Source organism: Larus michahellis, chromosome Z, assembly GCF_964199755.1.
Source record: "Larus michahellis chromosome Z, bLarMic1.1, whole genome shotgun sequence".
In the NCBI taxonomy this organism is placed as follows: Eukaryota; Metazoa; Chordata; class Aves; order Charadriiformes; family Laridae; genus Larus; species Larus michahellis.
In genome coordinates, this window is record NC_133930.1 from 31,446,215 (window position 1) to 31,461,688 (window position 15,474).

At 36.8% G+C, this 15,474-nt stretch overlaps 1 protein-coding gene across 5 annotated transcripts in view; it reads left to right on the top strand.

Moving 5' to 3' along the window:
* KDM4C (lysine demethylase 4C) overlaps positions 1-15,474 on the top strand; it is a 274,533-nt gene that overhangs the window by 32,217 nt on the left and 226,842 nt on the right. For all 5 annotated transcript variants that reach the window (XR_012584902.1, XM_074569863.1, XM_074569862.1 and 2 more), the window contains 2 exons: positions 6,804-6,997; positions 15,120-15,169. Coding sequence is in view for 4 of the 5 variants with exons in the window: in XM_074569863.1 (XP_074425964.1) it covers positions 6,804-6,997; positions 15,120-15,169 (244 nt within the window). In the remaining variant the exon portion in view is untranslated. The remainder of the gene's footprint in view (positions 1-6,803; positions 6,998-15,119; positions 15,170-15,474) is intronic.

Consider the following 15,474-nt stretch of genomic DNA (forward strand, 5'->3'; position numbering starts at 1 on the left):
GTATCCCTTGACAGAGCAGCTAACTTGATTTTAAAGCAGCACCTTGACATTGCATTAGGGTTTGGATTTGACCATGAAATGAGTTAGGCATGACATCTGAGTTGTAACTTAACCTAAGGCTGCAGGAGAGCATCAGGGCATAAGCAATCCAAGAGTCTCTGGAAAGCGTCAGTGACAACTTCCTGACCGAAGTGGTCTGCAGGACCTCATACTCACAAACAAGGAAGGATTTGTTGCGGATGTGAAGGTTGAAGGCAGCCCTGCCTGTACTGACCAGCAGATGTTGGGGTTCAGGAGCTTAAGAGGAGGTGTCAAGACAGAAAGCAGGAGCATAACCCAGGCTTTAAGAATACCAGACTTTGGCTTCTTCAGTGATGTGCTTGGAAGAGTCCCATGGGTAAGGCACTGGAGGGGGGAGAGGCCCAGGAAAGCTGGTTGGTATTTACCTCCTTTAAGCTCAAGAGTGGTCCATCCCAATGAGCAGGAAGTAAAGCAAAAGTGCCAAGGGCCTGTATGGATGAGCAAGGGGCTTCTGACAAAACTGAAGCATAAACAGGAAATGCACAGGAGGCAGAAGAGATGTGTAGCCTGGGAGGAATATAGAGACACTGTCCAATTATGCAGAAACGCAGTTGGGAACATCAAAGCCTACCTGGAATTGAATCTGAGAATTGTCACAGGCAACAAGAAGGACATCTGTAAGCGTACTGCAGGGGTCAGTACTGGTTGTATTCTTCTGTAAGCGTAGCCCAGGGGTCCAGTCCTGTTTAACATCTAAATTAATGGTTTGGATGATGGGGCAGACTTTGTAGACAATACATTACTGGAAGGATTGGCTGATATGGTCATGCTGCCATCCAGAGGGACCTTGACAGGCTGGAGATACAGGCTGACAGGAACCTCATGAAGTTCAACAAGGGGAAGTGCAAAGTGCTGCACCTGGCAAGGAACAATCCCAGATAAGTGGAGTATCTGCTGGGGGCTGGAAAGTAGCTTTACAGAAAAGTCCTTTGGAGGTCCTGGGGGACACAGAGTTGAACATGAGCTCGCAATGTGCCTGCACAGCAAAGGTGGCTAATGGTGTCCTGGGCTGCATGAGGAGGAATGCTGCTAGCAGGTTGAAGGACATGATCCTATCCCTTCTATTCAGCACTGCTGAGTCTGTGCCTCAGGTGTTGTGCCCAGTTCTGGGATCCCCGTTTTCCCCCAGAGGTACAGAGCTACTGGAGGGAGTTAAGCGAAAGGCCACTAAGATGTTGAAGGGACTGGAGTATCTGTCATATGAGGGAAGGCTGAGAGAGTCATCATGGTTCAGCCTGGGGAAAATAAGGCTCAGGGGGACCTTAGCAATGTATATAAGTACCTGCTGGGAGGGTACGAGTAGGATGGACCCATGCTTTTATCAGCAGTGCCCAGTGACAGGACCAGAGGCCATGGGCACAAACTGAAACACAGGAAGTTCCTCCTGAACATCAGGAAACACTTTTGCACTGTGAGGGTGACTGAGCACTGGCACAGGTTGCCCAGAGAGATTACAGATTTCTCCATTCTTGCTGAGATAGCCCTACAGATTGTCTTTTGCAGACTGACTACCATGTGTATATGAGGTGTCCCTCAGGGCTCAGTTTTGGGGCCGGTTTTGTTTAATATCTTTATCGATGATCTGGATGAGGGGAGTGAGTGCACCCTCAGTAAGTTTGCAGATGACACCAAACTAGGTGGGAGTGTTGACCTGCTTGAGGGTGGGAAGGCTCTACAGAGGGACCTGGACAGGCTGGATCGATGGGCCAAGGCCAACGGTATGAGGTTTAATAAGGCCAAGTGCCAGGTCCTGCATTTCGGTCACAACAACCCCAAGCAACGCTACGGGCTTGGGGCAGAGTGGCTGGAAAGCTGCCCGGCAGAAAAGAACCTGGTCATTAACATGAGCCAGCAGTGTGCCCAGGTGGCCAAGAAGGCCAACAGCATTCTGGCTTGTCTCAGGAATAGCGTGGCCAGCAGGAGCAGGGAAGTGATGGTGCCTCTGTACTCGGCACTGGTGAGGCCTCACCTCGAGTGCTGTGTTCAGTTTTGGGCCCCTCTGTACAAGGGGGACATTGAGGTGCTGGAGCATGTCCAGAGGAGAGCTCCCAGGCTGGTGAGGGGTCTGGAGACCAGGTCATATGAGGAGAGGCTGAGGGAGCTGGGCATGTTTAGCTTGAAGAAGAGGAGGCTGAGGGGAGACCTCCTTGCCCTCTACAGCTACCTGAAAGGAGGCTGTAGAGAGGGGGGTGTTGGCCTCTTCTCCCGGGTGACTAAGGACAGGACCAGAGGAAATGGTCTGAAGCTGTGGCAGGGGAGGTTTAGATTAGATATTAGGAAGAGTTACTTTACTGAGAGAGTGGTCAGGCACTGGAACGGCCTGCCCAGGGAGGTGGTTGAGTCACCATCCCTAGAGGTGTTTAAGAAACATGTAGATTTGGCACTTCAGGGCATGCTCTAGTGGCAGAGATTGTAGGGGTTTGGTTTTTTTTTGTGTGTGTGTGTATGGTTGGACTCGATGATCTCAAAGGTCCCTTCCAACCATAAAGATTCTATGATTCTATGTCTTGTATGCCATTCTTTACAGTATGTACAGGATGTTGATGGAGAGCTTAATGAGGGGACATGGCCTCATCATTTTTTCTAAATGTATGAAGTTTTGCGTGTTTTAGCAGATGATTATGTGAGATGTCCTTTCTCTGTGATCTCAGTTGAGATCAATGTGAGCATTCCTTCGCTTATGTGTTTGGCTCTAGTGTTCGTCTCCAAAGAGAATCTTCTTGCTTCAGAAGGGTGCTGCAAAGCAATGGTTATATCCAAAAAGATACCAAGAAGAAAAAACAGGTCAAATGGGGGAGACTGTTTGTATTTCCTAATCTGTGTGTTTATGGTGCAGAGATTATGTTCATAGCGTTTTTCTATCTGTATTTTATGCACTTTGAAGAAACACTAAAACCTGGCAGGTTTTTTATTATGTTCATTGGTATGAGTGGGTGGGTGTGTGGAGAGAGGAGTGGGTGAGACCAAGCACAAATTTTTCTGTATGTTTCTCCTACCGCTTTTCACTCTGTCACTTAATTAGCTTTTTTACTCTTTATTATTTGAGCTGTTACACTCAGTCATAGGGGCTTTTTAATCCTAGTTGTAGAACACACGTCTTGTTTTCCAGGTTAGTATTGAAATGAATCCATGAGATAATCTCAGGAAAAATTAAACACTGAAAAAGGATTGTGTGTATTAAAGTATACATACAGAAATTGTGTTCATAAAAATAGAATACATCACACTGTTGGCTGATTTTTTTTTTAAACTAAAGTGCAAAGGATAGTATCGTGTCACTATTGTAAGTACTTTAAAAAAAGGCAATGGATAAAAAGAATTTCATCTGGAGCCTATTTTACTGTTACTTGCAAGGAGGTTACTGCTTAAGACCTTGACTTTTTACCAATATACTGAAAGCTCCTTTTTCCTTTGTGTCTTTGAGAAAAGAATGGGTCAGCTTCTTCCAAACTGTGCAAGTGTTCAGATATTTGAGAGCTGCTTCTCAAGTGTCCCATTTTATCTCCACATTGCATTAAAAGCTGGTTCAGATGCTGTTAAGAGAGTCATAAAAACTCTTGATAGTAATTTATAGTAAGTTTGAATCGTCTACAAAATTAGTGAAGATTGGAATAGTGGTCTTCTATATAAACTGTGATGCACCTTACAATATTTCTCTGAAGAAATACAAGGCAAGTCTAATATGCGTAGCAGGAACCATAGATGGTAAGATGTTTCAAGCCTGTATTTCTTTGCTATAGTAAAGAAAGAAAAATATGTTATTTTTCATCTTTGTTCCTGATGGTGGATTATATGGTACTGTTGTCAAAGATGACAGGTATTGGTTTAAGAATTTGCCATCAAAAATGAGGATAAATTGGAAAAACTTTCTTTACACACTCCCTTGAAATTATTATAGTGTTCTGATATTATTGCAATACTGTGAGCAGAATAAATATTAGATATTACCTAACATTGAATAGATTACAGTGTCTAAATTTTTTTTCATGTTGTACACTGCCAGGTACACCTCATGGTCAAGTAATATGTGTACTGCTGTTCTAATAATGGTTATTAAATATATAATAACCTGATAACATATACTTAAATTTTGAGAAGTACTATTATGTATTGACCTGTTAAACTGCTCTTTTACAGCTCTGTGGTCTTTTTAGTGTGCGTTGCAATTCTAGAGTTTAAAACAGTTACATAACTATTGGAAAAGTTAGAATTGATATTTTACTTAAAAATTAATGGAAGCATTTTACTTAATATTTGGTAATATTAAAAATATATATCTGTGAGGGAAAGTAACACCTTTAATAATAACTTTATAATAATTAATTGTAACAGTCTAGGCATAATAGGCATAAATATAAAACAAATTTGTTATTTTTATTTTTTTTTAAGTTCAAGGGATGTAGGAAGAGTTAAAAGGAATCAGAGTGATTTTAGTGTTTCAGGCAGTTTCAGTGAACATTTCCTTTTCAGCTAAGACTACTTCTCCAAAATAGTCTTTGGGAAATTGAAATAGCTGATGTGTCTAGATTTTAGAGGTTGTGGATTGTGTACTTTGTAAGTTTAATATTTTGAAGTAAGCTTTTTCTCCTGGTTTTGTTCTCCATGTGGGGATTTGCTTTGATTTTATAGGGACAAACTATTAGCAGTTTGCTTGATTTAACAGAGGGTGAAAAGATGAGATATGGTGTTTAAAAAAAAAATAAAAAATAGATAATTTAGTCTTTTAACTATCACTTAATTCTTATTAAGAGAAGAGTAAGATTTCAGGATTTTATGGTTGCTAAAAGCAAACGGCTGCAAAAAGGTGAGTGGATGAATGAATTGGTAAAAAGGTAATGTTAAGTAGAAGGATAGTAACTGTCTGCAGAAACCTTCAATCTGAAAATTGCTTCAGGCTGGAAGAGTATTTTGAGGAAGTACTGCTTTGCTTACACTGTTTCTTGTCTGCTTTTGGACACTGTCTGAAAAAGTATACTGCCTAGATTAACACTCGATTTTTATCTAGTGTATTTATTGTTGTCTTCTAACCCTGTATGTGTCTCTGTGCCTATGTAATTGAGTCACTGCTCTTGTTTTGCTGTATTAAATTTCTCTGAATTGACTGTGGACAAATTTTGACTGTGCAAAATTTATGTGATTTAAAAAAATCTGTAAATTAATTTGAGGAATAATTAGTTAAAATTGTTTCTCCAAACAAATTTTCTATTTTACAGATTTATTACCTCGCTGATGATTATGATTTTTAGATTTCAAAGGTGCAAATTTTGCTAGCATCTACTATTTGTTTGCATATTGGTGTTTAGTTTTTTTTCTTTGCTAATGGCCATCATATTAAATTTATTATTTTTTAATTGCAATTGCCTTTATGTCACACAAATTTATCAAAGCCAAAGCTTCCATTTAAGAAAAGGAACATAACTTGCTGTCTGGAGGGAACTCGTTCTCTAAAAGTCCTTTACTCCTTTGTGTAAGTCTGGATAATTTACAGGTAGTTTTTCTTACTAAGTGCAGTAGTCATAAGAGGCAGTCTAAAGCACTTGTTCAATGGGAAGTGTGAACTTCATACAGAATTTACCATTTTGTTATATCAATTTTGGTTGCTGCATATGTAACACTTGACATAAAAATCTCAAAAAAACAGGGAAGTGAAAACTGAGAGTATTAAATGGTTCATAACTTCTTACTTCACCACCTGCCCAACTAGTGAGTGTCACCATGTTTCTTAGTCTTAATCAGCTGCATCAGGACTGCAGTCTTCCATCAATTTCCCCAAATTTAAGTAAGATTACCAGAACTGTGCAGAGTTCAGTGATGGGGGATGTAGAGCAGGTCATGCTTAAGAGCATGTTTAGGGGCTCTCTTCCCAATAAAGAAACTTGCCTGAATTGAATTTGTAACAGTTTTAATTATATTTGTTGTTCTTCTGACTGCTTGAGCACCAGCTAATATCTTCCCTAGAGGTGACAATCTGTTATAATGAAGTCTAGTCTCTTTCTCTTCAATTTTGTAGCTTTGATCTTGCTTATTCTGACTCTTACATGCTGTATGACCTGAAATTAGAATTGCACTTTGTGCATGAATCTGAAATACAACAAAAACTACAGCCATGGCTTTCTGAATGCTTTTAATATGCAGGTTTGATAGGCAGTAATATAAGGAAACAGCTGAAATCCCATGAAGTCAATAGATTTCTTCTGTGATATATTTCTTACGCAGTATATCATTATGGTTAGAAATACCTCTGAAGTGATGCTATGGTTTTTATTTTTTATACTTTTCAGAGAAATGGTAACTTAATGCATGTAAATTAAATTTTTAAATCGTTTTTCATACTATTTAGTATTACTTTGTAAGTAATAAAAGAGCATAGATAGGTCCAGTGAAACTTAGCGGCTTTCAGCTATCAGCACATCAAAGATTTTTATTGGCAGCTGTTATTTCTATTGTGTGTGATGTTTTAATCCATGTTAGATTTGATGTATTAATTGTTAAGCAGATATGAACTTCCTTTATGTTCTCTGCTCTGACCATCTCAGACTTAAAAGCTGATCTAGCTCGTACTAAGTCAAGAGAATTTTTCTTCAGGTAACTTCAACTACATTCTAAAGTGCTTACAAACTTTTGAAGGGCTAGATCAGGTGTGTATCTTTTGACTGAGACTATTATATAAAATTGATTTACTTCATAAATTTATTAATACATCTATTGTGTATCTTTTTCAGGGTATTGAGGAATGGAATATTGCCCATCTTAATACAATATTGGATGTTGTAGGAGAAGACTGTGGAATTTCTATTGAGGGTGTAAATACACCATATCTATATTTTGGCATGTGGAAAACAACATTTGCATGGCACACTGAAGACATGGATCTCTACAGTATTAATTATCTTCATTTTGGGGAGCCAAAGTCATGGCAAGTTTAAATTTTCATGAAAGATTATTTCATTTTTCTGTTTCAGCTGGCTAAACCAAACAGATGGGGTACAATTGCTTCACAGTGATAAGCTTTACTGAAAAGCTAAGATAGTAGTTTGGTTTTTTTTTGTTTGTTTTTTTTTTTAAGCTGAGAATGCTATGAAATATGCAAGATTTGTGATGGAAATAACATCACAGTAATGCATTCTTTTATTTTAAAGGAAAAGACTAATGAGTAGTAAGGCTTATTTGAGTTCAACAGAAAAAGACTGTAATGTTTCCATATGAGAAGTTTAATGAGTTGGGAACCCCAGGACTATTTGAAGGAACTTCTGTAAGGCCTCTTTGAAATATTTTTCTTTGATTCAGTTATCCTTTGGGACCACCTAACATGTTTTGTATTAAACTGTATTTAATTACTTTTTTGAATCAGTCATATTCTCTACTGTTGACTCAGGGGGCCCAGTAGGAGATAAGATTTAGTGTTAAAGGTACTTCCTAAATAGGAAGCTTCAGCTGTCCTTTTTCCATAATCTTAGATTTTTGATTGAACAGCCTTACGAGAGAGACAAGTAGGTTTAATGTTATACATATAGATTGTGGTATATGTGTATCTTAAAGTATATGAGAAAAGTGTTTTCCTTTTGATCATAAAGCCTTATCTTTTTCAAAATACCTGTGAGGAGAACGTAAAATCATTAGAAAGATACATAAAAGATATATTGTGCTTAGTTCGGTTCTGGCAGTTTCTAGTTACCCAAACTTAGATTGAAAATTTTGTAGCTGGTAGTTCCATGAAACATTATTGGGTATTTTTTATACCCATACAAAAACCAAAGACTGACGCAACATCATGTATTTAAACTGAGAAGATGGTAAATTTGTCAGCTGCTGGTTCTTAGGTCATTGCTTTATGTTTGCTTGCTTTTCTTCTGTAGTGGATCTCTTGCGTTTAGACAGAGAAGGTGACCACCACCTATTGCAGTAATGCAAGTCTGTGTTTTGAATTGATTAATGGGTGTAAATGTGTGTAAAGACAGGTAATTCCAAAATGCTGTAAGATGATATGACAAGTTTAACTAAAACAATGATTGCATAAAAGTTATTTTAGATTCTTAGGAATTTGAAAGTGTTATTTAAAGAAACCGTTACTGCATATTGTAAAATTCCAAGTAGGAGACATTTACTTAAACCCTGAAGTCCTTAGATGCAATGGATAGAGGCGAAGAAAACTTTTTCTTTAAGTATTTTGAAGAAGATATGTGTTGATAATATGAAAAATGCTCTTTTCTACTTTATAGATACTTGTTTACACTTTGGAATGAACAAAATCATTAAACGCTAACTTCTTAATCTTTTGAAGAAATAGTGGTGGATATAGCTTCATTTTCTGGACCGCATTGGCCCATATTGTTGAGAAATACAGCACTAAAAAAAAGCTGAAAGACAGACAGTTAAAGATTTATTTGTTGTGATGCATGCACTTTTGCTGGAAGAATGCTGCAATATTTTATGCTGATGCTGTTCCCGTATCAGTAAAATGTTTCTTGTGGTAATGTGATATTAGTATAATAGTTTCCTCAAAAACGTAGAGGATGAGTTGAATCTTAGGATACAGATAGTAAAGATCTTGTCTGCTCTTAAAAAATTTAAAGTGAGTTGACAAATGCATCCTTAGTGAAACCAACTACTCTGGCACATACAGTAGTAATACATGTTTTTAATTTTCCTGGGTATGTATGTAGTTCTTCAAGGCAGCAATATTGGTCTTATGGAGAACCAAAGAATACTTTATGAAGAAGCATGATAGGCAGTGTGTTTTCTCTGAATTGTGAGAATGCAGCCATTTCCACCTGAGAGCCCCAATGAGAACTTGTAGGCAGCAGCTGAATGTGACTGCTGTGGCAGTCTTTGTGGAATTTGAACCTTTCTCCAGTATTTAGGCATACATTAACTTTAATTTCATTCATGAGAATGCTTAGAAAGCCAAAATTAGGTGGAGTAGGAGAGTGAGGCTGAACCTGGCAGTTTATTTAGGTTGTAAGGGGACTAGGGTGAAATGGATCTATGGTGAAATTCAAAATAAAGCAGGTGATTTAGGTCCAGGAATTCTTTTCAGGAGTTCAGTGGATACAGGATGGCGAGAAGTCTGATATCCAGATTACCTAAAATTTTTGCTGTGGGCAACTTCACCTCTTGATTGCCATGGCTAGAACTTGTTTTTATGGATTTACCAGTGTAGAATATGTACCAATAGCTGCTCACCCTCCTTTTTGAAGTGGAAAAATGAGCATAGATTGTTAAACAGTGGCGGTTGTGGAAATGTTTAAAACATGATTTCATGTGAAGGTTTTCAGATTTGGAATCCCAGTAGCTGAGGAAATAGTAAGGGGGTTATGTGTATGGTGGGATGAAAATGGTTATTCTGATATTAGTATTAGACAAAATTACAGATAGGAAAAGTGAAAGAGGGAAAGCATACTCAGACTAACATTGTACTATTTAAGAACATAAGTGGTAATGAAGTAAACAGGTTAAAAGAGACTCAGCTAGGTCTTGACGGTGTGATCAGCAGCTGACAAAGAGTGGTCAAAATCTGTCCAGGTGATGCAGAGTTCGGCATGAGTGGAAGATTCTCGCTACCTTTGCACAAGTTAGGCGTACCATTGACAGAACTGACATGTTTCCTAGTTATGTTCTATGTCTAGGAAAAACAACAGATATAGAAAATCACGGTGAAGTGCAAACTTTTGGTGTGAAAAGTGGGAGTAAAGTATAAAACTTCCATGAGAGGTGGGGAGACAGTTATGCTCAAATGAGAGAAGAGAGGATTAGCCACACTTCTTGCTGAAAATTATCAGAAAAGTTAGAAATAAGAACATTAGTAGTCACAGAGATTACTACAATCAGACTAGGGATTCTGTTTTTTAAAAGGTAGCTATAATCACATGGTATAGTGGTTTGTCAGCAATCTGAAAGGGTTATTGGTGTGCTTGAAAACGAGAAATTATTTGGTAGTTAGAACATTCTCCATAAAGTGAGAGAACTTTGCTGAGTAAGACATGGTAATTAGAAGAACAGGAGAGGGTGGTTTTTTTTGGGGGGGGGTTTTTTTTGCTGTTGTTGTTGTTTTTAATTCTCCCTGCCCCTCTGTGGAATAGGATTTTGTTTCTTGAAATATTTAGGTTAGTTAGGGAAATTTTTTAGATGGTAACAAACCTTGAAATTTCCCATCCCAAAATGGCAAATGTATTGACTTCCTAAATTAAGTTTATGAGATTTCAGTTTGTTTATATTTGTAACATTTGGCATGTTTGTATAACAAATACTAACCACCCAAATAGATAGTAGAGCAAATTAGTGTTGCTTGTAGAAAGTGGCATGGGATTCTGGGCCCAATGTCTGGAATTAGATAAACAGCATTCTTTTAATACAATGCAGGGGTTGCAAATTGCCTGTTGTCAACTGTGAAATCAATGAATTAGGTTCATTGTGAAAAAATTACTGTTGTAAGTTTAGTTGTAACAACATTTTATGGGTATGCAGTGAAAAATACTAATTAGCAGGAAAAATCATCAGCTATTGTTCCCCTGTCGATATATAACATGGGCTTCAGAGAAGTAGTTTGTTTAAGTATTTAGCATTACACCAAATTAGCTGGCAGCAGATGGTGTTATCCATTATCTATGTGTGTACCTGGCTTAGGAAGAATGGAAGTCAATGTTTCACATTCTGTTTCTTGTCACTGAGATGAGAATAATTGGGTGAATGCAAAAGGCTGCTTGTCTGATGACCATCTTGCTTGGCTGGGCACAGTAAAGCAATGAATCTTTGGTTTTGATGTGTTTTTATGTTCATACTTTGAATAGCGCTGTTGTAAAAGTTGCCCCACTTGTGAAACATACCACTTAACTGAGCACCTGACAAGGATCACCAGTTTTCCTTCCATCTATAGTCATTGTGATCCTGTGCATGTGTTAAAATTAAGTGGATTCAAATTCAGTTTCAAATTTATCTATTGCCTGCACTTTATGAAATTCTACTGCATAACCAATTACCCTGTTGCACAAAAAGCAGTACAAGTGACAAAACATTCCAACCCTCCTCCTTTATGTGAAAGGTGCAATTTGTAAAATGCAGCATGGCAGAGTAGGGTCTGTGAAGTTACCAGAAAGGCAGGAAAGAAAATTTTGACTACTTTAATGTGTTTTAATACATGGAACTGTCTGTGTTAGTATTTACATTTGTTTTATTGATGATATTAACTGTCAGCGAAAAGATGGACTTCTATTCTGCAAGATCTTTGGCTATGAGAGAGAATTAATTTAATTTTTGATATTCTCAAAAAAAGTTCACCCAAGAAACCAAAACCGTATACTTATGTTCTTTATTTAGAATATCGACAGATGTCAGGACTCAAATTGTTTTCTTTTGCCTCACTCATTAGTAACTGTGGATAATGTGAATGCATCTATTTTAACAATACCGCATATTTCAGTGCTTCTGATACATTTCTATACAGATTTTATTTTCCCTGCATTGATGCCCATAACGGCGCTGGGTGGCAAATTATCTGTGGAGGTTTTCCTTTGAAGAAGCTTCATGCTTATTTAAATCTTTTTCTTTAAAGCCCAAATGCATGTAGTATCTCTGAAAATGTTATCTGCGGCATTTTTCCAACCATATGGGATGCTTTCCTGAGAACTGCTAAACTTTTCTGGATTGCCAGTACTCTTTATTTTTAATGTTGAACTTCACTTTTCTATTCTTATGAAAAGTAACAGTTTGGATTAGGGCAAGAGGGTTCTTATGCAAAATGTAAGAAGTGTATAGATAAATTAAGGGGAGAGGTTTTTTGCAGGACAACTCATTAATTATTTGAGCAAGCAAACACGAGCTGATTGTTACTTATGTACAGTTGTTGACTTATTCATTTTTCTGTAAAAATTATATGTTCTGATATATGGTCTGGGGTTGTAGTCTGTTGTGTAGGGAGATTATAGAGAAGATGGGACCAAACTCTTCTCAGTGATGCACTGACATAACAAAGGAAAGGTAGCAGTAATCACAGTTTGCAACAACGGCATTTCAGTTCGATAGAAGGAAAAAACAATTCACAATGACATTTTAACAGGTTGCTTAGGGAGGCTGCTGAGTCTTCATCTTTGGAACTTTTCAAAGCTTGACTATATGCTAACCCTGTGCAAACTGATCTGTTAGTTAACTAACTGATAAGTTAGCTGTATGTTGCTCAGGAGATTGGACTAAATGACATTCAGGTTCCTTCCAGACTAAACTTTTCTGTCATTCTGTGATCTTGAATTTTAAAGAAGATGGTGCTCAAAGTTACTTTGCTAATGGATGGGATGACTTGAAAACAAATTCTGAATAAAGTCTTTACTTTTCTGGAGAATTCTGAACGCGTGGATAAAGATGCTTGCAATTCATGTGCAACTGTTTGTTGCTGCTAGTTCTTTCTAGTTTCTGCCTACTTACATGTTTTTAGCCAATGTTTTTCTTCATCTGCATTCTGAGAAATAAATGCCCTTGGAAATACAGGATTAGAGAAAAAGAGGGCCTGCCCTCCCCCCATTCACAAAACTGGTGTAGCAACGAAGAAAGCAACAGTAGAATTGTTTCAAGATATTTGAGTTCTTCTAAGTGTTTTTAGTGCAATTTTCTGTAAGCACATTTTATGTAGTAGAATTATTTTATGTTGTCTAACGTTTCTGCAACAGTCCCTCAAAGGGAAATCTGAAAAACAATATATTGCTGTGAAGATACAGTATTAGTTTACTTTGTGTCTTCTGAAATGTCTGTTATTTCTCTGTCTGAAGCCTATATTTTATTCTGGGTTTGTTTTGTTTTTTTTTTTTTTTTTTGAATGAAGCAGTTTCATCTGTAGTCCACATGCTTTCTGTTAATATCTGCAAGTGAGTTTTACTAAAGATTTCATTTTCAGCTTAAAGGAAAACTGAAGGAGAATAGGCAATTTTTTTAGGCCTGTTGGTATATGGGTGCATCTCTGTGCAACATCGAAACATTCCTAATGTAACTGAACTTGAGTAAAATCCCTTTTTTTTTTTTTTTCCCTGTACTGCATTCTGTTTCTTTTGCCATGCAAAGTAAAATTTGTATTTTACTGTAATGGATTAGCAGTTGTTGTACTAGTCCATTACAGTGTTCTCCTTTCCTTGGTCCTCTCCTTAGCTGTGAGAAAGGAGCAATGGCAACAGTGGGAACAAGTAAAGGATTGAAGAGTAGATCTTATCACAGACCCCAAATGAAGACAATGATGAAAAGCACCAACTTGCATTTAATGAATTATTTCTTGGTAATTTTAGATTAGCTGGATAAATAGCTTTAGCCCAATTAAATCGTGTCCAGTTTTATGTTTCCGAGAGAATTATTGAGAGCTCAGTTGTCCAGTCTTGCGTTTTTGTAATATTGATATGTACTTACATGTTTACATGTACAGACAGAAGCGTGTGGCTGCATATTATCACAAAAACATAGTAACATGTACTTTTGTAAGAATACCAGTCCAGTTAGAGACAGGTAAAGTAAAGTAAAGTGTCTCCAGTTTGACTTTTTTGTTTGACATAAACACTGTTCATGTTTTCCTTTATAGAGTTGTGTATTTAATGACATACTGTACAGTATATAATGCTATACATAGCATTTGTCTCCGCTGGTGTCTGAAAGCATATAGTTTAGATTACTGTGTATGTGCTGATGCATGTGTAATACAGAGTGGAGAACAGGCACAAACGCTTTTGAAGTACAAATGGAGAGAAACAAAATCCATTTTTCTAAGACAATGAAATTCCGATTAAAACTGGAAACACTGAGCAGAGTCAAGCTGAAGGTCTCTTTTTGTTTAATACCATTTGGAGTGAGTTGTCAGTAGGCATGGGTTCTGCTACAGTTCAACTTAGAGCACTGACTTCTGTGATGGAAGGGTCTTCCTGCTTCTGTGCAGCAGTTTCAGTTGTAATACAGTAAAATTGTCTGTGTGCAAATGAGAGCTTGAGGTAGGGGCATGTTTATTTCTTGTGCAAAATGAGGAGCCTAGGGTCCTTCACTTGTGTTTTCTGAGTGAGTTGTCAGTGGAGATGAATGAGATCTGTGTTCACAGTGTAGCAAAAAAAAAAAAAAAAGCTGTATGTTGACTTAGTTTGAAAATGTGTATTTGGACTTTATTGTACCTCTGAATATGCATTTTCTCCTTTTCTGAACTATTTTGTATAGAGAAGCATCAATCCAATACTGTTGCCACGTTTAACTGAAACAAAAGCCTATTATATCACATATTGAAGCAGTTAAAGGAAATAATAAAGCCTAATTAATATCTACAGTGTATAGTGTAGTATGAAGTGCAGTAAATATGTGAATAACAAAGTGTTCAGTAAAGCAGAATGAAATTACAGCTTTTCAGTAATCTTCAATTTTTACCTGTAATAAATATCAAAAATAATATCAGGTTAATTCCAGTTCTTTTATAATGTTACTGAATTGTTTCAGATAGCATATGGAATCTTTAAAAAATAATTTATTGTAAGAAAAGAGTGATTCCAAATTATGTACAATTCTTTAATTTAAAGAAAGTCTATTTCTTAAGTAATTTTTTAACTCTCACTGTAATGGTTTTACAGAGACAAGTAACTTCTTGTTCCACAGCATTGGCTATAGGAAAAAATAAAGATGTTTAATACTCCTGTTTTTCTGTTGAACTGTTGTGTCTTGTGAAGCCCAGTATAATTCAAAGGAACTAAACCTGTCTAAATTAAACTTATTTTATGTGGTTTTGTTTCATTTGGGAAATGAAAGTATACGTGTCTTTTTTAATTGGATTGCTGTGATCATAATCAAATACTGTCAATATGCATGATTTTACATTCTTGAGCCATGTGTTATAATGTTTAAGCTAGAAATAAGCTAAAATGTTTTCTCCAAAACACCTCAGTATTTTTTCCTCAGTGATTTATTTTTCCTGCATAATTTCTCAGTCTTTAATCTTTTTGGCTTCTGTATTTTTAGATATTTATCGTAAGTGAATCGTGGCTTGTGTAGTAATTATTTCTGTAAGCATTTCATCCTTTTCTTTATGTGAATTTTAGGTATGCTATTCCTCCAGAGCATGGGAAACGGCTTGAAAGACTAGCTCAAGGTAATATTTTCAATATTTCCATATGTAAGATGTTTGAAGGACAAACCTCCAGCAAAGTGAAAAACATTGACTTACCTACTGTGTTTTATTACTTAATGTTGTGTGTCTTTTATCTGACTATGGTGTGATTGCAAACAGGGAATGCTTTCTAGCACTCTGAGGAATTCTTAAGAAACAAAATAGTATATTCTTTTTTTTCTCTTAGAATGTGATTTGGTACTGGCATTTTTAGCTTGGTGAAGCTTATGAAAATGAGGCTTAATCTTTTGGTTTGTTAGATTTTCATTGCCGGTATCTCTTGTCTC